General features: G+C 45.8%; 1 protein-coding gene across 5 annotated transcripts in view; it reads right to left on the reverse strand.

Moving 5' to 3' along the window:
- BIRC6 (baculoviral IAP repeat containing 6) overlaps positions 1–27,162 on the reverse strand; it is a 709,573-nt gene that overhangs the window by 534,349 nt on the left and 148,062 nt on the right. For all 5 annotated transcript variants that reach the window (XM_073627731.1, XM_073627734.1, XM_073627732.1 and 2 more), the window contains exon 12: positions 15,870–16,095. In XM_073627731.1, coding sequence (XP_073483832.1) covers positions 15,870–16,095 — 226 coding nt within the window. The remainder of the gene's footprint in view (positions 1–15,869; positions 16,096–27,162) is intronic.

Genomic DNA, 27,162 nt, shown 5'->3' on the forward strand with positions numbered 1-27,162 from the left:
TCCCGTACCCTGCCTGCAGTCTCTGACCGTCTCCCGTACCCTGCCTGCAGTCTCTGACCGTCTCCCGTACCCTGCCTGCAGTCTCTGACCGTCTCCCGTACCCTGCCTGCAGTCTCTGACCGTCTCCCGTACCCTGCCTGCAGTCTCTGACCGTCTCCCGTACCCTGCCTGCAGTCTCTGACCGTCTCCCGTACCCTGCCTGCAGTCTCTGACCGTCTCCCGTACCCTGCCTGCAGTCTCTGACCGTCTCCTGTATCATGACTTTGCTACATGCAGAGAGTAAAATATCAATTAAAAAAAAAAAAAAGTTCTGACTGATTTTTTTTTAATGAAATCCATGGGCAGGAATCGTGACGCATCGCAGAATCGAAGACATAATAATCGTAATCGAATCATGAGGCCAGTGAAGCGCACCTCTGCAGAGCAGGCAAGTATAGAGAGGTTTGATATTTTTTTTAAAAATGGATTTTTCCTACAGCTTACCTGTTAAATCCTTTTCTTGGAGTACATCACAGGACAAAGAGCACCATAATAATGACTATCTGGGTTATACACCACCTATAGGTGAATGGACACTGGCAACCAGTAGACAGAAAGTTCCCCCCATATAACCCCTCCCATACAGGAAGTTCTTCAGTTTTTGTAGCAAGCAATGAAGATCCCAGAAAAGAGGGGAGGGACCTCTGTCCCGTGATGTACTCCCAGAAAAGGATTTTACAGGTAAGCTGCAGGAAAAATCAATTTTCTTTATCATACATCACGGGACACAGAGCACCACAATTATCACTATCTGGGATGTCCTAAAGCAAGGCCCCTGAGGTGAGGGAGACACCATTATAGAAACTGCCACCAAAGGAGAACCTACTCCATTATTTGTAATACGCTGAGGCCAAAGGCAGTATTCTCTACCTAATTGACATTGACCTGGAAAAACCCCTGTAGATGTATAAACCAAAGACCAAATAGTCTTGTGCACCTGGGCCACCGACATCAGATGATGGCTTGCCAATGATACTCACACCTGGAAGAGAATCTCTCCCCAGAAAAAAATTTTTTTTTGCCATTTAAACCATAGGCATCATTGATAAACTGGCAGATCCACTGCTAAATATTCGACCTGGATGCTGCCTGCCCTTCTTGGGCTCTTCTGGTAGCAAAAACCAGGATTCCCGACTTGTGACAACTCAAGTAGATTCTGAGCATCTGAACTACCTTTAGAGTATGTAGCGATCTTTCTTCTGCCGACTGTGGATTAGGAGAAAAATAAAAGACAAGACACTGTCCTGATTAAAGTGAAAAACTAGAAACCACTTAAACAAAAAAAATGGATGAGGACGCAACATCACCTTGTGATGGCGTGACCAAGAATGGCTCCTTGCATGAAAGAGCCGCCAATAGCGACACTCCTGCTGTAGGAGGTATGAAAAAAAAGGAGTGAGAAACAACGACCCCTGGAAAAAAATGGATAGGGACGAACCCTGACCCTTAACTATATTCAAGTCCAAACTCCTTTGTTCTACCGACTGAAGAAAGAGAAAACCTCCCACCCACATATTTCAGTGGATGCCACTTCCTGGCTTTGCACCAGGCCAAAAAAATATTTTCAGGTACTGTAATTGAAGTTCCCTGAAGCTGGCTTCCAGGGGCTCAACAAAGCTGAGATACAGGACTCAAGACCATCAGGTCCCGCTGGACTGGGAGTGTCCATATAGGAGGATATGTATTGGCGATGAAGACAGCACTTGTATACTGTCCCAGACAGAATGTGGTACACCTCCCTGAGTCGCATGACCTCCTGGTGGTTGTTACATGTGTATATATGCCTGCAGAGGCATTTCCAAATTGAACCTACAACAGGCTAGTCCTATAATCCAGAGCAAGGCATACTGGCCAAAGAATTACCAGCTATCGGACAGTATTTTCTCCTGTGGAGATTTAGCCCACTGAACTGTAGCCAGCCTTAAGTCAACTTAGAGAGACTGGCATCAGTGTTTATATTCCAGATTCCTGAAAAGGAAGAATATCAAGAACCAATCTTTGCTCTGCAACACCCTGGAAACAGCCTTTCGGCAAAGCAATGCCTGGACCCTCAAGTTCCAGACAGGGATTGAACCTCTACCAAGACCTGGAGTAGGGCTGTATGTAGAGAACGTGCTTTGACCCAAACACAGCTTCCTTCTGTAGAAATATAAACCCCTGGAATTGACTGCTTCTTGAGCAAAGATTGGGGTAAAGAGTATTGAGGTGTTTTCAGCAAGCCCAGCACTGGGGCTAGATGCTTTGAGAACCCTCTTGAGCTGTGGCCTACCCAAAGGGAAGATTCACAAAAAAACAGCTTTCCACTGCAATTACAAAAACCCTTAGAGAGAGGTCATCAATGAACCGTCTAACCTGAAAACAGAAGGATGTTCAGCGGATTGAGATCTTAAGATAGACCTCATGTTACTATTTGACTTTGGAATTGCCACCAATTAATTGTCTGACAATAATGAGCCCATAACTTCTACTCCAAGAGCAAATGTAAGGCAAAGACTGACGACTCTGTGACAGACCCCCAAGCCAAGAGGTGCCCTTAACCTCCAGGTTTCTGCCGGCAAAAGATGGAACAAACCACCTCAGAGACTGCCCTAAGTTTTACTAGCCTGAGATACTCTCAAAAAAACCCAGCAGCCTCAGATGCTTACCCTCACCCCAGTGGGGAATAGCTTACAGCATCTGGTATCCCTGGGCAGTCTCCCATCTGTATACTAACCAAGGCTTGATCCCGCTTAGGCTTCAATCAACGGAGATCAGGCATGAACAAGGTGATGTTGCCGCAGTCTGATGAAAAATGAATGCGCCAGAACGCACTGCAGTGCCAAACATCACAGTGGTTCAGATGCACCCGAAATCACTGTCCATCAGGGGATGTGGATACCTGCCAGATCACTGAACCTGAGAGCGGTGCCCCTGCTTCCCCCCGGCTGCCTCTGTTTTTTGGAACCGTTTAACCGGTATAACAGGTAACCTAATAAACAGTCCTCCAAGGATGCAGGTCTAAAACAATGCTGGTTTACCTCTATGCAAGCCCTCAGGTATGCAAGTACCTAGGCATGGTAACATGCAGGTATAGAAGTGCTCTTGCCATTCATGCATTCATGTATGCAGTACAGGATCAATACGCTCATACGCATGTACCCTCAGGCAAACAAGCACCCAGGCAAATAGGCCTATATGCAACCAGAGAAAACAAGTACATATGTATACAGCTTAATGTAATAAAACATATGTATGCAGTACAAATGAAAACATGCCAGCATGTGTTTAAGCAATGTGCTTCTATGGAAGCATGTGTTCATGCAAATATGCATTTGGACAAAATATGAAAGTGCGTGCTGTATACACGCAGTCATGCAACACGTGCCCATGGAAACTGGCATTCTCACAATAAGCAAGCCTGCGTTTATAAAACGTGTTTATGCAACATTTATCTATGTAGACATGTATAAACATGCATCATTATGCAACCATGTATCCTTATGTGATCATGCATCTTTATGCGATCCAGCATCTTTAAGCGATCAAGCAGCTTTATGCAACCATGGGGGTTATTCAAAGGCAAACCCACCCCGCACCACAAGTGTACCGCAAGCGCACTCGGAAGTAAAGTCGCCATAGATCCAAGGGGGACGTGCAAGGAAAAAAATAAACATTTTATCATCCAACATGATTGGATGATAAAATCAGCAGAGCTTCCCTTCATTTCAGATCTACCCCTTAGATTCAGAGCGACCGCACCTCCAAGTGCACCCGCAGTGCAAAGTGGATTCGCCTTCCGCAAACAACCCCCCATGTATCCTTATGTGAACATGTATAACCATGTGTATTTAAGCAAACATGTATAATCATGCATCTTTATGCAATCAAGCATCTTTATGCGACCATGTATCTTTAGGTGACCATGTAAAATCATGCATATCTATACAAACATGTCTAAACACCCATCTTTATGCGACCATGTATCTTTATGTGATCATGAACAAACATGTCCATTTATATAAACGTGTCCAAACAAGAATCTTTTTGCAATCATGCATCCTTGTGCAATCGTGCATTTTAAGCAACCGTGCATTCCAGCAGCAGGTTTGCAAGCACCTACTCAACTGAAGTTGGGCCCAACTAGACCTGCAGGATTTAGCCAAGCACATATGCACTATACTGGAGATATAACTCCTTAAAAATGCCTCATGCTCACGTTTTCCCAGACATGTATATTTAAACATGCATTTAAGCCTCAAGATTGCAAGCATGTATATTACGCTGCACCTGCTTATAGCGCAGTCAACACTTTAAAGTGAACTTCTAACCATCCAGGGGTGTTTTAACTTTCAGTTGTACAGTCCCCACGGATAAGCAGTAAATATGCAGCATATAATCAGGACTTGTCTTCACATAGTTCTCCCATAGTAAGTACTCACACTTTGTTAGTATCCTTAGACTGCTGCTATGTCTCCAGAGGCCTACTAAACCTGTTGCCACATGTCATGGCCGCCCCTCCACTTCCTGCCTATATAAAAAAAAAAAGGCCAAATGGAAATATCTAAAATTGTCTTTTTGGCCACCTCGCGACCTTAAAGATGACAATCCTACCTAAAACTTTTATATATCTTTGAGACGCTACCCATCCCCATCCCATCCTCGCACCTTAAGAGGCTCCAGGGCGACCTGATAAATTTTTTCTGGAATTATAAGAGGCACCGGATCATTAGATCGGTCTTAAACGCTCCCCGCAACCAAGGCGGCCTAGCATTCCCTAACATAGCCAAGTATTACTTGGCTGCCCAGTTACGCCCTGTAGCCTCTTGGTGCACTCTCCACGCTTTTAACCGTTGGACGCAATTTGAGAAATTGTGGCTAGCCCCCCGTCCATCCGAACTCAATGCTATGGAGCTCTGAAGTAGCGTCTGGCAGCTTACAACTACTAGGGCCAATGACCCTTCTGCGTCTGCTGTGGCGACGAGCCAAATTGACATCCATTCACCACCACCTCTTCCCCAGTCACTTCATTCTTATTCACACCCAACATCCCAGACAGCTTGACCTCGCAGATGTCACACTTCTGGATGGATAAGGCCCTATTTCGATACGGTCAGCTGATAGACCCCAGAACCAGATGGCTAAGATCTTTTCAAGATCTGCAAAACGCCTTTAATATTCCCAGACAGGCTTTTTTTTTAGCTACCTGCAAATTCGACATTATGCACAATCTCTGGTATCGAATCTCCAATTGTCCCCTTTAACTGAATTCGAAAAACTAAAGTTTAGAGGACTCATCCCCTAAGGGTATGATCTTGAACACCTATCAGCTCCTGACCATGGATTTATCACCAGCCGGACCACAACATGCCTATATGGGAAAGTGGGAGCAGGCCCTGGGTGTAGACATACCTCTGACCACATGGCAGCTTATATGGTCGCAGGCCTCTAAGAGCTCCATCTGTACACTCTATAAAGAGAATCAATATAAGATTCTATTTCATTGGTATCAGACCCCTGACCTGCTTCACTCCATATACCCCTCTGCTGACCCTCGATGCTGGCAATGCTGTAAGGATAGGGGGATGCTATTTCATGTCTATTGGACCTGCCCTCTCCTCTAATCATCCCCTATTGGCAAATGGTACACTCCCTGCTTCAATCCATCTTTGATACTGAAGTGCCCTTTGACCTGAGGGCCTTCCTTTTAGGCTTCCCACCGACCTCCCTCTCTAAAATGTCTAAAAAACCCATGGCACATGTGCTAACTGCAGCACGATGTTTGGTGGCCCTAAAGTGGAAAAATAGGGAGCCCCCCTCACTATCCGAGCTGCACTCCAGGATCAGAGATGTCAAAAGAATGGAGTACCTGACGGCCTCGCTAAACGACGCTCTTGATAAACATAAACGGAGTACGGGAGCCATCGGTCATCTTGGAGAATCCCACAACCTAATGTCCCGTGCTTCTCGATCACCTCTGATTGGTACCTACCAGGGGGTGATGGGCTCTGGGGGCGGATGGTTGTCATATCTTCTCCTCTCCCCTCTACTATTTTCCTACTCTTCTCAATCTTTCCGTTATATCTCCTCTCCCATTTACTTTTGTGCTTTTATACAGGGTAGAAACTGTTGTACTGTCTGAATAACGCGATGTTATTGAAAACACTGAATGGTTGCAAGTCAGGCTCGTTGTGCATTGAACTATACCATGAATCACCTGTCTGTTGATTATATATCAGAAGTACCTATATTTTTTTTTTTTTTTAACCACTTCAGCGAAATTTATTCTAAGAGACGTTGTATCAACTTTGGAAATCAAAATTTATCCCATCTTTTTTTTCACATCATTGTGGCTGATATTATCTTTATTAATCCCAATCATCTGAATTAAAAGTAACAAATTTCTCCAACCGAGCAGATACTGTAAACACCACGTGTACAATCTTCAGTGGCATCCATAAACATTTTTCCCTCCATTTTTCCCTCAAACCCCCCCTCCCCCCCATATCACCCCATTAACCTCCTCCCTCCTCTCACCCCATGCACACACCACCCATTCTACCTAACATTCTAGTGAGCGGTTTGCTCAAAGACCTGACTGGCGCCGCTGCTCTCGCTGTTCTGGGGACAGGAGTTTACGTCCCATTGGATCTCTCATCAGAGCGCTGGTGCTGGCTGACTACAAGCAGGACGACGCTGCTGGGCAGAGCAGCTGACCGGATGGTGGGGTGAGGAAGATTACTCAGGTACGCTGTGTGCTGTATGCCCTGGGAAAACCTGATTGTGATCTCCCTGGACGAGACTCTTGGAAACTTCCCCTTGGGGGCACCCTTCAGTGAGTTCCTACTTTGATGTGTGGGAGGGGTAACATTGAAGGTTGGAGAAGTCGCTGTGAGGAGGAGAGTGAGCACACTGACTAGCGCTTCATTGTAAGTTCTATTTAGCTTTCTGGAGGCGGTTCTCCTCTTGGGTTAATAGTATACTATCACACTATCTGGGAAGGAGGAGTTGGCAGAGACTGTACAATTTGTATAATCTTTTTGTTCCTGAAGTTCCAAGGGGTGAGGGAGAGCAAGATGACCAGAAAGAAAGGTCAGAGGAGACCGCAGCACAGGAAAGAACTGGGGTGCACAATCTGCAAGGCCCCAAGGACAAAGCAGGTCAGGGAGCGGACGCAAAGCTGGAGCGTTTTGCCCATACACCAAACTGCACACCAAAAAAAGGCAGCCAGGTGGGGGGTGCGCAACATCAAGGGGCACAAGTCAATCACCCTGGGGGAAGGAAAAGTCAAGGCCCAGCCGAAGTTTGTGTACCCATAGTGACCGAATCAGCGTCACAGACGCATCTGGAAAAGGAGAGTGGCCTGGGCAATGAAGCAATAGAGGATAAGGGGACACTAGAGCAGGAACCATCTTTAAAGGACATTCTCCTAGCAATTAATGTCTGTAAGACCACGCTGTCGGATCTATCAGATCAGCTCAGAGGTATTAGAGATGATTTAGTTATGCTGAAAAGGGATATGCAGGAGGTATGCGCTCGGACTACCGCTCTAGAGGATAGACTTAGCCAGGTGGAGGACGATGTGAACCCACTGAGACAGGAGGTTAAAAGGATGAAGGAGCAATTAGACACGTGTCTACGGAAAATGGATGAATATGAGAACAGGGCACGCAGGAAGAATGTGAGGGTTCTGGGTTTCCCAGAAAAAAGTGAGGGCAACAATCCTGCAGAATTCATGGAGGGATGGTTCAAGGATATGTTTGGCAAGGATGCATTTTCTAATATCTCTCTCTCTCTCTCTCCTTTGTATTTTTCTCCTCCCTTCTCTCAGGGATATATTTACAGAGGTGTGGGTTTAAGAGGGTAGTAGATATGAATTCTTCACACATTGGTTAAGTTGGGGGTAATCCCCCTCTTATAAAGGTTCGGGTTGCAATGCAAGAGGAGGAAGGAGGTATACCCACGTTTAAAGGGTTAACACGGTCACTTTAGAAGCTCGGTGGGAATATTTAAGCGTATGAAGATATGTTCATGGAATGAGCGGGGGGTAAAAGACATTTGTAAGAAACAAGCAATTTTCTCTATGGCCAGAACAAGGGATTTCAGGATACTCTGTCTCCAGGAGACCCACCTAGATAAGGGTACAGTTAACACTTTAAGGAATAGGAACTATCAAGAGCAGTACCACTCAACCCACACCTCGTATTCGAGGGGGGTGAGTGTGCTGATAAATACTGGATTGGTTTTCTCTCTCTCCCCCCCCCCCCACATAACACTGTCTATATGCTTATTGTTCTCATTTTTGCTGTTCACCATATGTATTTCCTTGTATTCTTTGCACACTGCAACTCAATTAAATTTCACTTTCCACATCATTCACTATTCACACTCCATCATCATCATCATTACGTATTATCCTTATTATATGCTTCACTTCCCGTGTGTGGTAATCTAGGTTACCTTACTTTTCCATAATATACATTTTATCCTTATTATCCCCGTCATCTCGTTAGCTCCCCCAGGTCGCCGTGGGAGATCATCTTCTGGTGGTGGGGCCTTGCGCCTGGGGTCTGTTGGGACATGGGTAAGCAGATTCGCCCCTTTCTCCCCGCAATTTTCTATTACTCCTTTGTTAATTTTGATGCTGGAACATAATTTGTATTGATCATGTACTTTGGTAAACCTCATTGCAGGTTTCCTATTTGCTAGGTTCAGACTGTTTAGTCAGAATAAACCATCTTCAGATTGCCTCCTGACGAAGCGGCTTATGTCCGCGAAACTAGTCGAGGAATATGACATCTGAGATCATGTGTTGTACTGTATACTAATGACCCCATTGGCGATATACCTGTACTTTTATTATGTTTTATCGCATTACCACTGTTTTGTCCTCTGCATCAATAAAATCAATTATAACTTTTATTATCGCTGTTATATGCTCTATATTGTTACCCACATTTATTGTACAGGAATAGTTCAACATGCCCCTATTTCTTTGGTCGCCTGACTGGGGATCAGGATTCCAACCCTATTAATTGCAGACAGAGTAAACTGGACAAGTATGGTCGGTATGTTTTTCTCTACTGTAATATTGAGGGGCGGGACTGTATTCTTGCAAGTGTGTATATTCCTCCACCATTCAAAACAGAGATACTCAGCGAATTGATAAGTTTTATAGCGGATAAACCTGGGGCGCCGGTTATAGTGACGGGGGACTTTAATATGGCCATGGACAATTGCTTAGATAGATTTCCGGCAAGGTTGGCTCCTGGAGGGTTATCTAAGGGTCCGCTCCTCCAATTTTGTGAGGAAGTAGGATGGGTGGATATCTGGAGGAAGTGGCATCCGGGTGAGGCAATATTCATGCCACTCGAGGACGCATGCTACTTTATCCAGGATTGATTTAGTGCTCTGTAATGAGGAAGCCCTGAGGATAGCGGAAGGGATAGAGTATGAGCCAAGGGGGCTCTCAGACCATTCTCCAGTAGTCTTTTCAGTTAGAACGGGGCTGAGTGTTGGAGGAGGGGAATGGAAATTGAACCCCTTTTGGCTTGAAGTAATTGAGGATGATGGGGGGATTGTTGGTAACCTGAAAGAATTCATAAATTTGAATCTAGGATCCACCCCGCTAGGTATAACTTGGGACACCCTGAAGGCGTTCCTTAGAGGTGTTCTTATACAGAAAATCTCCTATGTTAAAAAGAAAGCACAGGTCAAGAAGTACCTATATTACTACAAAATGTATTTACCTGTACCCTGTGTTGACAACTCTCTTTTTTCTTCTCTTGAAAAATCAATAAAAAACAGTCAGTTCAAAAAAAAAAAAAATTAGGCCATACTGAGCAAGCCTGCGTCCTCTAGTGGCTGAAGGAGGGACCACAGCCGCAGGAGAAAGAGTACATAGTATGATAAAACGGCACACTGCTCCCAGTGGCCACCGGGAGAACAGTCAGAATTTAAAAAAAAAAAGGAAAAAAAAAAAGAAACTGCAAACAAATGCAGACTTGCCATTCCTGCTGCAGGACTCTGAACATAAACAGGAGTCCAATCTTCACCCATCACGGCGAGCTGTCATAAAAGACCTTCAGAGACTGGGTCCCCCTTAATCTGGGGTCCACTCCTCTGGACCTGTATAACACCCTGCAGGAAAGCACCTTGGTCAGAACAAACACACAGGTTTCCATTACGCAGGGTCCAGCACCATAAGGCTGCATTACAGGCAAAACCTCAAGGAATCTTCTCTCCTTTCCATGAGGCTCGGGTACCATCCCTTTTAGCCTTCATGCCATCCGAATGGATCCGATCATAACACCCTTTAGTGGGACATCATTAAGTTTTGAAGAGCTTCAAACAGCCATGACCATCCCCTTCAAGACACTGGCAAAAAAACGGAGGTACTTTCTGTATGGGAGGGGTTATATGGGGGAACTTTCTGTCTGTCTATTGGTTGCCAGTGTTCCTTCACTTATAGGTGGCGTATAACCCAGATAGTCATTATTATGGTGCTCTGTGTCCCGTGATGTACAATAATGTAATGATGGCGGTAGTTACAAAATTACAAACTTTATAGTCACAATATTTGCGCATACAGAGCAAAAATGCAGGATTCGAAAAATACACCAATTTGGGTCCACGTGTAAACATTAGTGCCATTGGTCACTCGGGTATACTGCACCAGCATTTTGGTTGTTCCTATATCTATCTGTAAAAGTACATTCAATTTTAGTGCAAACAATCATTTTTTGTAAAATATAAAAGATAAGATTTCAAACAATTGGATGTTTAATGTTACAGGTCTTAAAATTGCATGCACCTGAGAAATGAAAACTACAAAATACAAAGGTTTAAACTTTTTGCCATGTGTGTCCCATCATGGAGTTTGCCCCTCATTTTCTGTGCTGTAAACACAACAGTAGGGCAAAGTAAAACTTGCAAGGAAAAGTTAGGGAAATCCCCTCTTAGCTGTCATAACAAATAGCCCCGCTCACCTCCTCTTCTGGAGACGGGTCAAAACTTTATTTGTCATCACTTTCAGTCCTGCTGACAATGACTGTCAGGACAAACAGAGAGTGAATCTCCCTAGCGAGAATGCCCTGAAATTCTGAATTGTGGAGATTTCCACTTCCTATGTGGTTACTGAGAAAGGATACAATTCCTAAAGAGAAACATAAAATACAAAGAACTGGTAAATATTAAAAAAGCCCCATTTCAAGGCAAAAAAATAAAAATTTTTGGATTCGCCCTAAAATCCTTTTCTTAGAGTTCACTGGGAACACAGGAACATTTACCTTCATGTTATACTGGCGTCTACAGGCGGACTGCACAACAGCAAACAAGCAGGCGACCCAGTGCAACTCCTCTCCCAGCCAATATACCCCAGTTTTGTAGTAAAGCAGTATCAAGAGCATGTTTATAAATACAGAGGGGGGGGGGGGGGTAGAACCAGTGTACCTTAATGTCCTCCTAGAAAAATATTTTACAGCTAGTATTGAGGGACATAAGGCTCTGGATCCAGACACTGCCAGCTGAGGAAAGTGTTCGTCAGTTGCCATCAACTGGGATGTATACAGCAGCTAAGGCTGGAACATTAAGTTCTGGCCAGGACAGGATGTGATTTACCTAGTCCCGACAAAACTTCTCGTTCCTCCCTGATAATTGATTTAGGTCACTGTTGATACTGCCAGACTAATTCTAAATCAGATGATCTTCCACGTGGACATTTGTTGAATGTGAGCTAGGGGCACCCTGGACATGGTGAAAGAAAGATAATGTCCTGCTTGTTATGGTAGGCTGAAACAACTTTCATTAAAAAGGAAGCTCTAGACCTTAGTCCTTGTGAAAGGCGATAAAACAGTCTTTACAGGACAAAGATGCCAGTTCAGAAACATGCCTTTTAGAGGTGATGCTAACAAAGAAGCCCTGTGAGAGATAAAATACTGGAATATTCGTAATGGGTTCAAAATATGGTCAACGAGGAGCTGAAAGAACCAAAATTCTAATTTAATAGAACAGGAGCAGCTTCATGAGAGACAACCTGTATAAGTCTTCGCCAACAAATAGGATGCTATTGGTCCATGGAATACGATCGCAATCCAAGATTTGTCTTTTAACTGTACTCAGGGGCAAATGTTGATCCAGGCCTGATTGCAAAAAGGTCAGAATTGAACTCAAGGAGTTTTCCCAGCATGGGGATTACCAAATCTAAGAGACCCATATATCTCAAAACCTGGACTAAAGTAAAACTACTACTGGTAAAATCAGTGACTATTAAGCAGGGCAGTGGAGATCTGAACTGGAATGGCCCATGGTGGGTCTGTCAGAAGTTTGGTTGGGTTGGAGCACCACATCTTCCTGGCCAAGAATGCCCCCCATCTTGATCCTTTGAAACCCCTCCTTCCATATTTACTTTAAAGAGCTAACAGGTACATAGATCAAGTTGTACTGATCACACAGAACATGTAATGCTTCTGAAAGAGGATCTCTGTACCTGGAAACAAACCTGTCCAGTTTGGGGTTGATCTGGAGGCCTGAAAGTCCACATCTGGCATTCCCCATAAGTAACAGGTCCTGAACACTTCTGGTTGTAAGCACTGTCCTGTCAGCTTAGGTAGTCTGCCTACCATACCTGGTATATAAAACAGAAAAGGCTGGAACATGGAGTAACGCTCAAGCTAAAATCTTTTTGTACCGCTCCACAGTCACACTTTTGGTAGCTCTCTGATGGCTGATTTATTGCCACTGCTGTGGTGTTTTGTGACTCAAGTCTCATCAGATATCTCTATAAACAGGGTTTCCAGCATTACAGGGGCAGCCAAAACAGGGTTTCTAGGACTCCATTGGTCCCTTAGTCTGGCATCAGTTACTAGTATGCAAGAGTAAGAACTACCTGGACTACTGGATTAGTGAGCTGCCAAGCCAGACACAAACTGCTTTTTTTGCCAGGGGAGTCAATTTTTACTGAGAATGAACCAATTTCTCCCACATTGACGGAGAAATTGAAACTATATCCTTTAAGGGAGATGGAGGCTGGTGTCTAAACAGTAGATGCCAAAGGTGATCCCCATGCATAAACCTATCCTTTCCAGGTAGAATACTGGGTCTTGGTTTGCTCTTGTATATTTAGTGCACGACACAAAAAAAAAAAAAATCTCACAAGAACACTCTGCTTCAAGTTGTTGTAAAGGGTGACTTTTTTTTACCTTCATGCATTCTATGCATGAAGATAAAAAAACAGTGCAGCTCCCCCCTGCAGCCCCCCGACAATACTTACCTGAGCCCGATCTCCATCCAGCGATCTGCACGAGCAGTTGCTCTTCTGAGTCTCTGCCTTTTCATTGGCTGAGACACAGCAGTGGGAGCTATTGGCTCCCGATGCTGTGAATCACAGCCAGTGAGGAGGGAGTGTGAGGTAGGCCTGAGCCACGCTGTGTCTCCCATAGACACACACAGAGGTGGCTCGGCAAACATGCACGAGGGCCCGCAGAGCAAGATGGTTGCCCTGGGGGCACTCAACAATGGGAAGGGGACAGAAGCACCAGTAGGGGACCCAAGAAGAGGAGCATTGGGGCTGCTCTGTGCAAAGCCATTGCACAAAGCAGGCAGGTATGATGTGTTACATAGATTGAAAAAAGACAAGTTCATCTAGTTCAAACGGGGGGGGGGGGGGTGGGGGATTGGGACATACAATCCCATATACTTTTGTGTCATCACCCCCTCCCTTAGAATGCAAGCTCTACGAGCAGGGCCCTCCTGTACCTTTTGTATTGAACTGTACTGTAATTGTGTTGTTGTCCACCCTATGCGTTGTAAAGCGCTGCGTAAACTGTTGGCGCTTTATAAATCGTGAATAATAATAATAATAATAATAATAATAATAATAATAATATACACAATCCTATACCCACATTTGGTCCAGAGAAAGGTATGACAGTATTTAATATTTTAAAACTAAAGAAAAACATTTAAATCTTTAGAACCACTTTAACCCATTCTTTGTTGAATCTATAGCAAAAAATTAAAATAAAAGCTAAAATCCATCCAGGCCAGTGACCATTTCACTTGTTAACCACAAGCTTCTCAAAGCAATCGGATAAATAGATTAAATAAACAGTCGGTGAAGCCGAGTGCCCTTGTGAAATTTTCTTTTGTATCTAAGAAATTGAACTACATCAAAGGGAGTTTCCATGAAACAGAGCTTCCAAACGCAGAATTGCGGAGTTGGACGGTTCTAGAACTGAAGGGTTTGAATCTGGGCGCAGAGAGTTAGCAGTCCTTGAATATAAACTCTGGCCTGGGTTGCGTCTAGGACAAGCTGTTGCCTTGATAGGGGGTCCGATTTCGATCAAGAATCAAGAAGTGGTCCACTTGTTGCGTGCCTAAAATATAGCTACATTTTGGATGTGACCGATGTTAAAACCAGGTTCTGCTTTAGTACAAGGGACGCAACGTCACTCTGAAGTTTGTGTGGGGCTTCGAAACAGTGAATGCTTGCCTGCTGTTGACCTTTTGCTGGGTATCTGCCATAGTTACAAATGAGGGTATTCCCTCCTATGGGATACACATGAAGCAGAGCACAGTAGCGTGTCTGGAGGTAGTATGTGGTAACCCAGGTGTAAACTATTCTGCAATTAATCTTTGCGGTGAAAGGGAGCAGGAGGAAACACATGAGTATCTTATAAGCACTCTAGGTAGAAGTGGCGTTAAAGTGTGCAACCAATATTGTGATGTAAAAGATTACACTGTTAAGTAAATACATTCCAAACATAGCCCCATCTTACACAGTTAACAGTCAGAGATACAGTGTGACCCTGTCTTACCTGCTCACGACGCTGGACTATATATAATAAAGTTCAGGCTTACCTAATAGAGGCCATACACCCAAGGGGGTCTTCAGGGACTGGGTTTCACAACAGCAGACCAGAGCTCTAGAGCACCCTGCGGCTACCACATTGCACCAAGCCTAGCGAACCACACAGGATCCAGTGCTCAATGCAACATTACAGGCCACCTCCACATCATGAGATCTGGGTACAGCTCTCAAGCTTTTTTTTGTCGAGGTTGCACTCATCAGGATACACTGCTTTTGTATAGGCATTAGAAGGCAGGGAGGTTGGAAAAAAATATACTAGTAAAGCGGATTTCTACAGGAAGGAAAAGAGGTCCATCACCGACAGACACTAGGAAAATGTTCTGTACAGTTAGAAATGCCACTTCCTCCAGCTTATGGAGCTTCAGGGAGGTGCAGTTGATACTATGCAACATCACTGGAACAGCCAGGCACCAAAAAAAAAAAAAATTGTTCCCTAGACCATTGAAGGAGTGCATTCCTGAAGAATTTTGAGTGCCCAAGAGGGAGCAGATCATCACCTACAACATCCAGAAGCATTTTAAATTGGCACTGAGATAACTTTTTAATTATGTTTCAGGTAACTGTTTTTGGCAGTAGGATGAATGGCAGAAAATTGATCTTTGCATGGAAGGTCTGCTGTAAACATTGAGCATTAAGGAACAGAGCAGGGCACAGATAAGCAGGAAGACCACATAAAGCACCATGTGTACTAAGGAATCCAGAAAGGAAAATCAAAAAGGTGACCGAGTGTATAGGAATACAGCAGGTGGGTGCATATCTGTTCCCAAGTGTTCCCTTATTGGCAGGAAACCATAAGGATTTGGCACAATGGCAAAACAAGGCCAACGAAAAAAAATGGGGTAAACTTTAAAGCAACTCAAAATTGATACTCTTCTAGAATACAATCGAAAATATATACAACATTACCCAAAACCATTACAAATTTCCCTTTAATGTAACATTTGATGTAATATTTAGTGCTAATAGAAATAAGACAAAGCAATACCTGTCATGCTGCAGTTTCCAAGTACGGGTGTGCTGAGCAGCATCGCCATGGTGCTGCTGGTGTAAGTGCTGTGGATGGCGTCTTTGCTGTTGCTCCTGCTGGACTTCAACCCAACATGGTGGTACTGTTGCAGAGAACCTTGGAATCAAGGTCTCAAAGCGAGTTAGTTCCACTAAACATGTCAACATTTCCAAGGAGAAAGGCTGTTCCACTAGGAGATCTACACCTAAACAGTGGTGAGGAGAGAATATCTGCTTATTTGCCAGTCACAGGAAAAAAGTACATGTATCCTCTTCTTACTAAACAAAAAAGGTGGCCCAAGAGAAATGCCATCCCACTATTAACAGTGTTAATGGTGTTACCAGTGTTTGGCTCATTGCTAAAACTTGTTTCTTGGAGTACAGTACAGGACACAGGTAACTTCTCCTCCGTTCTTTATGATCTCCCTATTAATTTCTACAAAACTGACATGTGCTGTGAGTGGGAGGGAATACCCCTGCAGCTTTCACTTTTGCCAGTGTTCAATCACTTGAAGTCAGCTGCACAGAATCCATGGCTTAGAGCAAAAGCCTATGCCTAGTACTGTACAACAGAAATTTACTGGCAAGTCAAAAATACTATTTTTGTACTCCCCATAAAATCCTTTCCTCAGAGTCCATTGATCCATTTTTAGTCTTCATTATGGGTTATTTGCAGCTATCGTCAAGTGATTGGACACGAGCAAAAAGAATGCTGCTGGGACATACCATATCTAATTTTCTTTAGTCTTTTCCATAGGTCGTCCAAAAGCAGTCCAACTGCTGGGTAGGACACAAAGCAAACAGGCCTATATAACAAATGGGTCAAGAAGGCCCTGCAGAACACAGAGCAGCTTGTAGCACCTTGAACCTGAAATTGCCATCAAAAGAGGCAATATGTGAACAGACAACCAGACAGCAGCCTTGCAAATCTGAGAAGCAGATGCCTGGAGCTTAAAGTGGTTGTAAAAGCACGTGGTTTCTTTACCTTCATGCATTCTATGAATAAAGGTAAAAAACCTGTGTGCAGCAGCCCCCTAATACTTACCTGAGCCCCCTCTCGATCCAGCGATGTCAAGGAGAGCCAAGCCTCTCCGGGGACTTGCACTCTTGATTGGCTTTATAGACGCTGTAACGGTCACACATGTACACTTTGGTACACAGAGATGTACCAGAATACAAGTTAGCCTAAATTGATGACAACATTTGATTTTATTGGATATATGTTATAACAAAGTAGAAAAAAAAAAAAATTCTAATTTTTTTTTTTTTTCCTGTCTATAGGACAAACCCAGGGGTGATCAAATACCACCAAAAGAAAGCTCTATGTGTGTGAAAAAATATATAAATTTAAGCCTGGGAGGTAATATAAAAAGGTAAAGTTTACCAGTATTGTGTATTATATTTAAAATTTATATTATATCCATTCCAAAAAAGTCTGAGCCTTCAGTACTACTTAAATATAAAAGATTTATAATCCCCCTTTCTTGTAGCTTCATGACTCCCAGTTAAAATACCATATACTGTATATCCTACACCTCTGGGTATATTTATAATTATATAGCTTATTACTTTCACCATTCCACAGTATAAGTTAACCCCCTTTATTAGTGATTATCTGCTATTTTTGTACTATAAAAAAGGACAATTTTTGTTTAAGTGCCGGTTCACACTACCGCGACTTGGGATCCGACTTGTCAGACCTCGAGTCGCCCCAAGTCGCTTGACATCTGAAAGTCCATGTAAGTGAATGAGAGCCGTCTATATGTACGCTACTGAAGTCGCTCCGACTTCAGAAAAGGTCCCTGTACTACTTCAAGGCGACTTGTAGGCGACTTGTACCCATTGATTTCAATGTAAGTCGCCTACAAGTCGGATCGTGATCTATACTGAAGCGACTTCACAGGAAGATAAGATGTTTTTTTCAAGCAAACCCCTCCCTCCCCCAGAGCGGATTGTAGTTTGATTGGCCACTGGAAAGTCGCCTGTCCTGGAGGCGACTTGAAGTCGCCTTGTAAGTCGCCCCAAGTCGCGCTGTGGTTTCGCCCTCAGGTCGTGTCCAGGTCGCCTCACAAAGTCGCGGCCAGAGTCGTGTTGCCCCTGTGTGAACCGAGCCTAAGCCCCCATCGTGACAAGCAATACAAAAAGCATGCTGCTGCTGCTACTGACAGCAGGCACAGGTAGCTTGTATCAATCTACCTGCCTAAGGCAAGAGTCTGTCATGCATATTATTATATTACAATCCTGTCTGAAAGTCTTAAGTCTTTTAATGTGTTTGCTTTAAATACAACATTTTTATCTCGGAGTCTGATGATATGTACCGGATTCAACCTCTAATAGTATGTATGTATGTATAGATAGAGATAAATATCCCTCTCCTATTATGAGAGTGGATTAGATATTTTGTTCACTAACCATATAGTTATTTACCACTGCATGTAGATACACGAGAATGAATTGTCTTTTTTTTTTTTTTTTTAAAAGGAGAAGTCCAGTCTGAGCTTTTAATGGGTCACAGAAGTGTAATTCGTTTTGCACTCCTGTGACCCCGTTTTCCGCGGAGAGCAGTCTGAAGTCTGCTCTCCGCTGAAGTCACTGGAATCCGCTCTCCGCTGACATCACTGGAATCAGTCCAGGCAGCGCATCATCCCGACTTAGGAAGTCTGGATCCGCCAGCTGCCCGGACTGATGGCAGTCCCGGCCTCTAAGCAAGCCGCTGAGATAGCCACTCCCCGTCCCTCCACAGCTCAGTGGTCCAATGAGCATGGAGGAGCAGAGCAGGAGTGGGGCTGCTGACAGGCAGCAGCTCTCCGCTCGAGGTGAGAGAACTGAGCCATCAGCGGTGTTCGGTGGCTCGGTTCTCAGTGCAGAGGCGGCGGGGAACAGATGCAGCATCGGTAAATATGAATCTTAAAAAAAAAAAAAAAAAAAAAAAAAACATTCTTCTCTTTTAACTTTACATATTAAAGCGGAGTACCACCCACATTTTTCACTTTACACCATACAGCACTAATGTGCATCCTTAAAGGGGTTGAAAAACCTCCTGTGATGCAACAGCCCCTTTTTTACCTACCTGAACCCGATCTTTCTAGCGACGGGAGCGAGCACACCAGCCGGTGTCTCAGGTCCTGATTGGACAGACTAACAGCAGCGCAGCCATTGGCTCCCGCTACTGTCAATGAAATCCAATGACGCAGGGCCGAGTCATGCTGTCTGTCAATCAATGCAGCAGCAGGGAATGGGAGCCCGCCTATACGAGTGACCCGAGGGAGAGCGGCTCTCCAACGGGGAACTCAAGAAGGAGGAGCCCGGAGCGATTCTGAGGGATCCCAGAAGAGAAGGATCGGCGCCACTCTGTGCAAAACCAACTGCACAGTTGGTTTTGTTGATTTTTTTTTCTGTTGATTTTACCTGATTTATGCCTATATCTAATTTCACTTCCTCCTTTAGGGGCCGCGGCGCTGAACGTCATTTCTGGCTTTGCATTGGCTCCTGGGAGATCTTAGTCAGTTTGATGTGGCACTGCTCCCGTAACATTTAACACTGACATCTATGGGAAATCTTAGTCAGCTTGACATGGCACTGCTCCAGTGCCATATCAAGTTGACCAAGATTTCACATAAAAGCCAATGGTAAATGCTACTGGAGCCTTGCCATGTCAAGCTGACCAAGACTGCACCGCACTGCACATGCGCAAGATAGGCAGATGCATGCTGGGTAGCCAAGATGCACAAAATCCAGGAAGGAGGACACTGCGGCTTCTGATGCCCACACTGGAGATGGCTGCGCTGTGCAGGAACTTCACAAAGAAAGAAAACGATGCTGTGCAAATAGAAAACTGGGCATAGTTTACAGTAGGGGATCAGCAACCTTTTTCCACTTAAGGGCCGCATTCACCTAATAAATGAATAATAATAATCCTAACATAGTAATAACAGTATAGATTTACCTGACTTGAAGGTGCACCACTAATCCACTAGAAGGGGGGGGGGGGGGGAGACAGTGGTGGCTGTGGACCGGGGGGGGGGAATACAGTGGTGGCTGTGGACCGGGGGGGGATACAGTGGTGACTGTGGACCGGGGGGGGGATACAGTGGTGACTGTGGACCGGGGGGGGGGGGGGGGGAAATACAGTGGTGGCTGTGGACCGGGGGGGGGGATACAGTGGTGGCTGTGGACCGGGGGGGGGGGGATACAGTGGTGGCTGTGGACCGGGGGGGATACAGTGGTGGCTGTGGACCGGGGGGGGATACAGTGGTGGCTGTGGACCGGGGGGGGGATACAGTGGTGGCTGTGGACCGGGGGGGGATACAGTGGTGGCTGTGGTCCGGGGGGGGATACAGTGGTGGCTGTGGACCGGGGGGGGATACAGTGGTGGCTGTGGACCGGGGGGGGGGATACAGTGGTGGCTGTGGACCGGGGGGGGGATACAGTGGTGGCTGTGGACGGGGGGGGGATACAGTGGTGGCTGTGGACCGGGGGGGGGATACAGTGGTGGCTGTGGACCGGGGGGGGGGATACAGTGGTGGCTGTGGACCGGGGGGGGGGATACAGTGGTGGCTGTGGACCGGGGGGGGGGAATACAGTGGTGGCTGTGGACCGGGGGGGGGGGGATACAGTGGTGGCTGTGGACCAGGGGGGGATACAGTGGTGGCTGTGGACCAGGGGGGGATACAGTGGTGGCTGTGGACCGGGGGGGGATACAGTGGTGGCTGTGGACCGGGGGGATAGAGTGGTGGCTGTGGACCGGGGGGGGTACAGTGGTGGCTGTGGACCAGGGGGGGGATACAGTGGTGGCTGTGGACCAGGGGGGGGATACAGTGGTGGCTGTGGACTAGGGGGGGATACAGTGGTGGCTGTGGACGGGGGAGGGGATACAGTGGTGGCTGTGGACCGGGGGGGGGATACAGTGGTGGCTGTGGACCGGGGGGGGGATACAGTGGTGGCTGTGGACCGGGGGGGGGGATACAGTGGTGGCTGTGGACCGGGGGGGGGGGATACAGTGGTGGCTGTGGACCGGGGGGGGGATACAGTGGTGGCTGTGGACCGGGGGGGATACAGTGGTGGCTGTGGACCAGGGGGATACAGTGGTGGCTGTGGACCGGGGGGGGATACAGTGGTGGCTGTGGACCGGGGGGGATACAGTGGTGGCTGTGGACCGGGGGGGGGGGAATACAGTGGTGGCTGTGGACCGGGGGGGGGGGAATACAGTGGTGGCTGTGGACCGGGGGGGGGGAATACAGTGGTGGCTGTGGACCGGGGGGGAATACAGTGGTGGCTGTGGACCAGGGGGGGGAATACAGTGGTGGCTGTGGACCAGGGGGGGGAATACAGTGGTGGCTGTGGACCAGGGGGGGAATACAGTGGTGGCTGTGGACCAGGGGGGGAATACAGTGGTGGCTGTGGACCAGGGGGGGAATACAGTGGTGGCTGTGGACCAGGGGGGGGAATACAGTGGTGGCTGTGGACCAGGGGGGGGAATACAGTGGTGGCTGTGGACCAGGGGGGGGAATACAGTGGTGGCTGTGGACCAGGGGGGGGAATACAGTGGTGGCTGTGGACCAGGGGGGGGAATACAGTGGTGGCTGTGGACGGGGGGGGGGAATACAGTGGTGGCTGTGGACCGGGGGGGGGAAATACAGTGGTGGCTGTGGACCGGGGGGGGGGGGGGGGGAATACAGTGGTGGCTGTGGACCGGGGGGGGGAATACAGTGGTGGCTGTGGACCGGGGGGGGGGGGAATACAGTGGTGGCTGTGGACCAGGGGGGGGGGGATACAGTGGTGGCTGTGGACCGGGGGGGGGGGGGAATACAGTGGTGGCTGTGGACCGGGGGGGGAATACAGTGGTGGCTGTGGACCAGGGGGGGGAATACAGTGGTGGCTGTGGACCAGGGGGGGGAATACAGTGGTGGCTGTGGACCAGGGGGGGAATACAGTGGTGGCTGTGGACCAGGGGGGGAATACAGTGGTGGCTGTGGACCAGGGGGGGGAATACAGTGGTGGCTGTGGACCAGGGGGGGGAATACAGTGGTGGCTGTGGACCAGGGGGGGGAATACAGTGGTGGCTGTGGACCAGGGGGGGGAATACAGTGGTGGCTGTGGACCAGGGGGGGGAATACAGTGGTGGCTGTGGACCAGGGGGGGGGGGAATACAGTGGTGGCTGTGGACGGGGGGGGGGAATACAGTGGTGGCTGTGGACGGGGGGGGGAATACAGTGGTGGCTGTGGACGGGGGGGGGATACAGTGGTGACTGTGGACAGGGGCGGGAATACAGTGGTGACTGTGGATGGGGGGAGGGAATACAGTGGTGACTGTGGATGGGGGGGGGGATACGGTGGTGGCTGTGGACGGGGGGGGGGGAATACTGTGGTGGCTGTGGACGGGGGGGGGGAATAAAGTGGTGGCTGTGGACGGGGGGGGGGAATACAGTGGTGGCTGTGGACGGGGGGGGGGGAATACAGTGGTGGCTGTGGACGGGGGGGGGGGGGAATACAGTGGTGGCTGTGGACAGGGGTGAGGCGGGGAATACAGTGGTGGCTGTGGAGGGGGGGGTAGAAACAGTGGTGGCTGTGGAGGGGGGGGGGGGGGATACAGAGGTGGCTGTGGACGGAGGATACAAGAAAATGCTTGCCCAGCGTTTAATAATCTCATCTGTAAAAGTGTCTGTTTTATAATAAAATTGCAGCTATATACCTCTTTAGGAGCGTCAGTTGGCACTCACGTGACCTCCCCCCGCCTCTTTTCTCCTCGTTTAACAATTGCAGCAGGCGGGGCCGAGAATGACATCAGTCAGGAGGGGAGGAGGAGAGAGGCTGAGAATCAGCTGAGCGCAATGAGGCATACAGCTGCAATTTTATTATAAAAGACAAACACTTTTGCAGATGACATTAAACAGACAACCACTTATCCACGGGCCGGATGCCCGTGAATTAATCACAGGCACTGAGGGCCCAGAGATTTAGCAGCAGCGGAGGGCCGCGTGTGGCTTTAAGTTAATTATGCACCACTTTTTTTTAGGTTTTTATCCAAAGATACCTTTGAATAATAAATAAATATATATTATCTACCTATCGTCGTATAACACACACTTTTTTCCCCTTAAAATCGGGGAAAATCGTGGGTGCGTGTTATACGCCGATCCCCCGCTGACTGTGAGCGGAGGAGCGAGTGCCGCCGACATACATACATAGCCGAGTGTACTCGGCTAGGTTCGGCTAGCTCCGCTCACAGTCACGCCCAGTCCCGCCCTATGATGGACATAACACAGGATTGATAGTGACTGAGCGGAGCGGGGCTAGCCGAACCTAGCCAAGTACACTCGGCTATGTATGAATGTCGGCTGCTTTCGGTTTCTCGCGTAGCGATGTGGGCAGAGCCGAGCGCCGCCGACATGGATACATAGCCGACTGTACTCGGCTAGCTCAGAGTATACTCGGCTATGTATGAATGTCGGCGGTGCTCGGCTCCGCCCACATCACTACGAGGGGAGCCGAAAGCGCCATATTTAAAAATTGAAAAAGTGTGCAGTGACACTGGACAAGGCTGCAGATGACACTGGACAAGGCTGCATTGATGGGCATTTAAATGTAGGTTTTTTTTTTTCCTTAAAAAGTTTTTTTCCCTACAATTCCCTCCTAAACTTGGGGTGCGTGTTATACGCCGATAAATACGATCTATATCGTGTGTATAATATAGATAGATAGATAGAATTTAAAAAAGCACCACACCACTACTAAAGTAGCCCAAATTGTTTTGTAAAATGTGAACGATGTTACATCAAAAACACCCCAGATCTCTCATTTACCTTTAAAAGCTTAAAAAAAAAAAAAAAAAAAAAAAAAAAAACCCCAAAAAATCTGGCTGCTCAATGACCAGGCCATTTTTTGTGATACGGCACTGCGTCGCTTTAACTGACAATTGCAAGGTCGTGCGACGCTGTACCCAAACAAAATTTACGTCCTTTTCTCCCACAAACAGCTTTCTTTTGGTGGTATTTGATCATCTCTGCAGTTTTTATCTTTGCGCTATAAACAAAAAAAAAGCGTCAATTTTGAAAAAACAACATTTTGTACGTTTTGCTATAATTTCCCCAATTTTTTTTTATAACGACGGCGGCTGGTCGGCAAGCGGTTAACCTCCCTGGCGGTATGATTATTTCAGATTTTAGGTGCTGAAAGCAGTACAATTATTTTGCATGGAAATTTGGCGTTTTATATTGTAGGCCTGTAATTCTTAACAATAACACACTTAAATCTGTCCAAACAAGAGTCTAGTAGATATCCCGGGTATGATGAAGTTTGAAACACAAAAACAAATTATAATATAATAAATAAATATAAATCATTTTAAAAAATAATATAATAATAAAATAAATGTCCCCACGATTCACTATCGCTCAATCCTGCAAGTGTTCTAATTTACTATCGCTGTTTTCTAGCTGGTCTAAAGCCACTTTTGACATAAAGGGACACTTTTTGGTTGCTATAGACAATCTCAAGTTTCCAGGCAGAAAGAACAGTATATATATATGTATATATATATATATGTATATATATGTATATATGTATATATATATATATATATATATATATATATATATATATATATATATATATATATATATATATATATATATATATATATGTATGTATATATATATATGTATATATATATATATATGTATATATATATATATATATATATATATATATATATATATATATATATATATCATAAAACTGCAAGCACTGGGGACAAAAGGGATGTGAAATAATTTCATACAGTACTGTAATCTGTAAGATTACAGTACTGTATGTGTTATGGTTTGTACATTTTTTTTAATTTGCCGCCAGGCTCCGCCCCCGTGCGTTGCGAGGCTCGCAGGGAACGGAGCCTGGCACGGAGAGGCTTCGGAGGAGACAGAGCCCGCAGACACAGCGGGGGACATCGCAGGATCCTGGGGACAAGGTAAGTAACGCCGCACCAGGATCCTGCAATGTAATCCTGAATGTGGCTCAGGGTTACCGCTAATGGGACTGAAATTTAACCCAGAGCCACACTCGGGATTACCGTCAGGGAGGTTAAGAAAAAAATATCCCATCTGCCAGAGAGGGCAGAGGAAGAGCCGAGCTGAGTGGGGGCCATTTTGCCCTCACTCAACCTCCTGCCTAGCCATTGGCCAAACCAGATCATTTCTGGGTTTATCGATTGCTCCAGTAAGCTTGGAAACAACCGTGAAGTGAGTAGAGAGTGGGAATTTGGGTCACCTTTTCCGTCACCTACAAAAATGATTCCGTGGCGAAATCACCACTGGGACCACTTTCATCTAGTAGAGAATGGCCCACAGTAAATACCGAGGTTATGGCAGCTAGCTGCTTCCATACAACTGGTATTTAATGACAAAGTAATGACGCACATTTACTGTGGGCGGTCAGCAAAAAAAGTAAATCCTACACTCAAGGAGCTTTATTAAACTGGTTGCCGCCTGCCCACTATCAAATGACGGCGGGGCGGTGCGGCTCTTGTTCTGGGACCCAGTCATATAACGGCGGATTGCCGGCAATAGGTGCTCCTCGCCTCACAGAGTGTGTGGCGAGGAGAGCCGGATCAGGGGCATGTCCATGCATGGGGACAGGTAGGAAGGTAATCAGGGCAATGATCATCGGTGCCCTGATTACAATAGTGAAAAATAGTGTCACCATACAGTGCCCACCAGTGGCAGCAATCAGTGCCCACCACTGCCCACCAGTTGCAGCAATCAGTGCCCTTTAGCGATGCCAGTCAGTGCTGGCAATCAGTGCCGCCCATCAGTGCCACCCAATGCCCACCAGTGCCACCTATCAGTGCCGCCTCATCAGCGCACATCAGTGAAGGCGAAAAGTTACTTGGTTACAAAATTTACTGACAGAAAAAAGTGGAAAAAAAAATTTCAAAATTTTTGGTCTTTTTTTGTAAAAAATAAAAAATCCAGCAGTGATTAAATACCACCAAAAGAAAGCTCTATTTGTGTGAAGAAAATGATTAAAAAAATTGTTTGGGTACAGTGTAGCACGACCGCGCAATTGTCATTCAAAGTGTGACAGCACTGAAAGCTGAAAAATGGCTTGGGCAGGAAGGGGGTGTAAGTGCCTGGTAGGCAAGTTGTTAAATGTATATTGTACCCAAGTCCCAAAAAGTTGGGACGCTGTTTAAAAACTAAAAAAAACAGAATACAATGATTTGCAAATCTGACAAGCCCATATTTTATACACAATAGAAAATAAAAAATATATCAAATGTTTAAAAAAAATATAAGGTCATTTTGGAATTGATGGCAGCAACCATACCTCAAAAAAGTTGGGACAGGGTCATTTTACCACGGTGTAGCATCCACTCTTCTAACACTGTCTATCTGTAAACCTTTGATAACTGACAAGACCAGTTGCTAGAGTTTTGGGAGAGAAAGGTTGTCCCATTATTGCAGGCCGATCAAGCCCACTACTCCCCTTAAAAAGGTGAAACCACTGTCTGAACAACGTGGTCATTTACCCATATACTAGCCTGTACCACAGCCCAAATTGGAACCAACTAGTCCTCCAACAGAACGTCGAGAACGTGATAGTCTGCCAAATTGTTGAAAAATGTGCGGAGACTTTTTGAAGAGCATCTAAAGTCTACCTGCAGCTAAGTCTATTTATATATTCTTTTGATATTATTGCATTTGTACTTCTGTATATATATATATATATATATATATATATATATAGATATAGATATAGATATAGATATAGATATAGATATAGAGAGAGAGAGAGAGAGAGAGAGAGAGAGAGAGAGAGAGAGAGAGAGAGAGAGAGAGAGAGAGATATCTCTATATATATATATCTATATCTATATCTCTATATCTATAGATATATCTATATCATCATTCAATGTTTTATATATGCTTTCAATTATTTGTGTGATCTCTTTTTACACACCGTAAAATCCTTAAAAATGTAAATGGTCATGTAGGCGTGACAAAAAAAAAAAAAAAAAATATATGCAAGGCCTTCCCTGAAATGGGAGAATTTGCAGCTCTAAAACCTGGATATATCTTTCAGCATTTATGGTGCCTTTCCAGATGTGCAAGCGGTCCATCCCATACACACTAATGCGCCCCCATACTATCAGAGATTTAGGCTTTTGAACTTGATAACAAGCTGGAAAGTCCCTCTCCTTTAGTCTGGAGGACATGGTTGCCAAAATAAATTGTCAAAATTTGATTTGTCTGACTACAGAACAGTTTTCCACTCGG

The sequence above is a fragment of the Aquarana catesbeiana genome, linkage group LG04, assembly GCF_042186555.1.
Source record: "Aquarana catesbeiana isolate 2022-GZ linkage group LG04, ASM4218655v1, whole genome shotgun sequence".
NCBI lineage: Eukaryota > Metazoa > Chordata > Amphibia > Anura > Ranidae > Aquarana > Aquarana catesbeiana.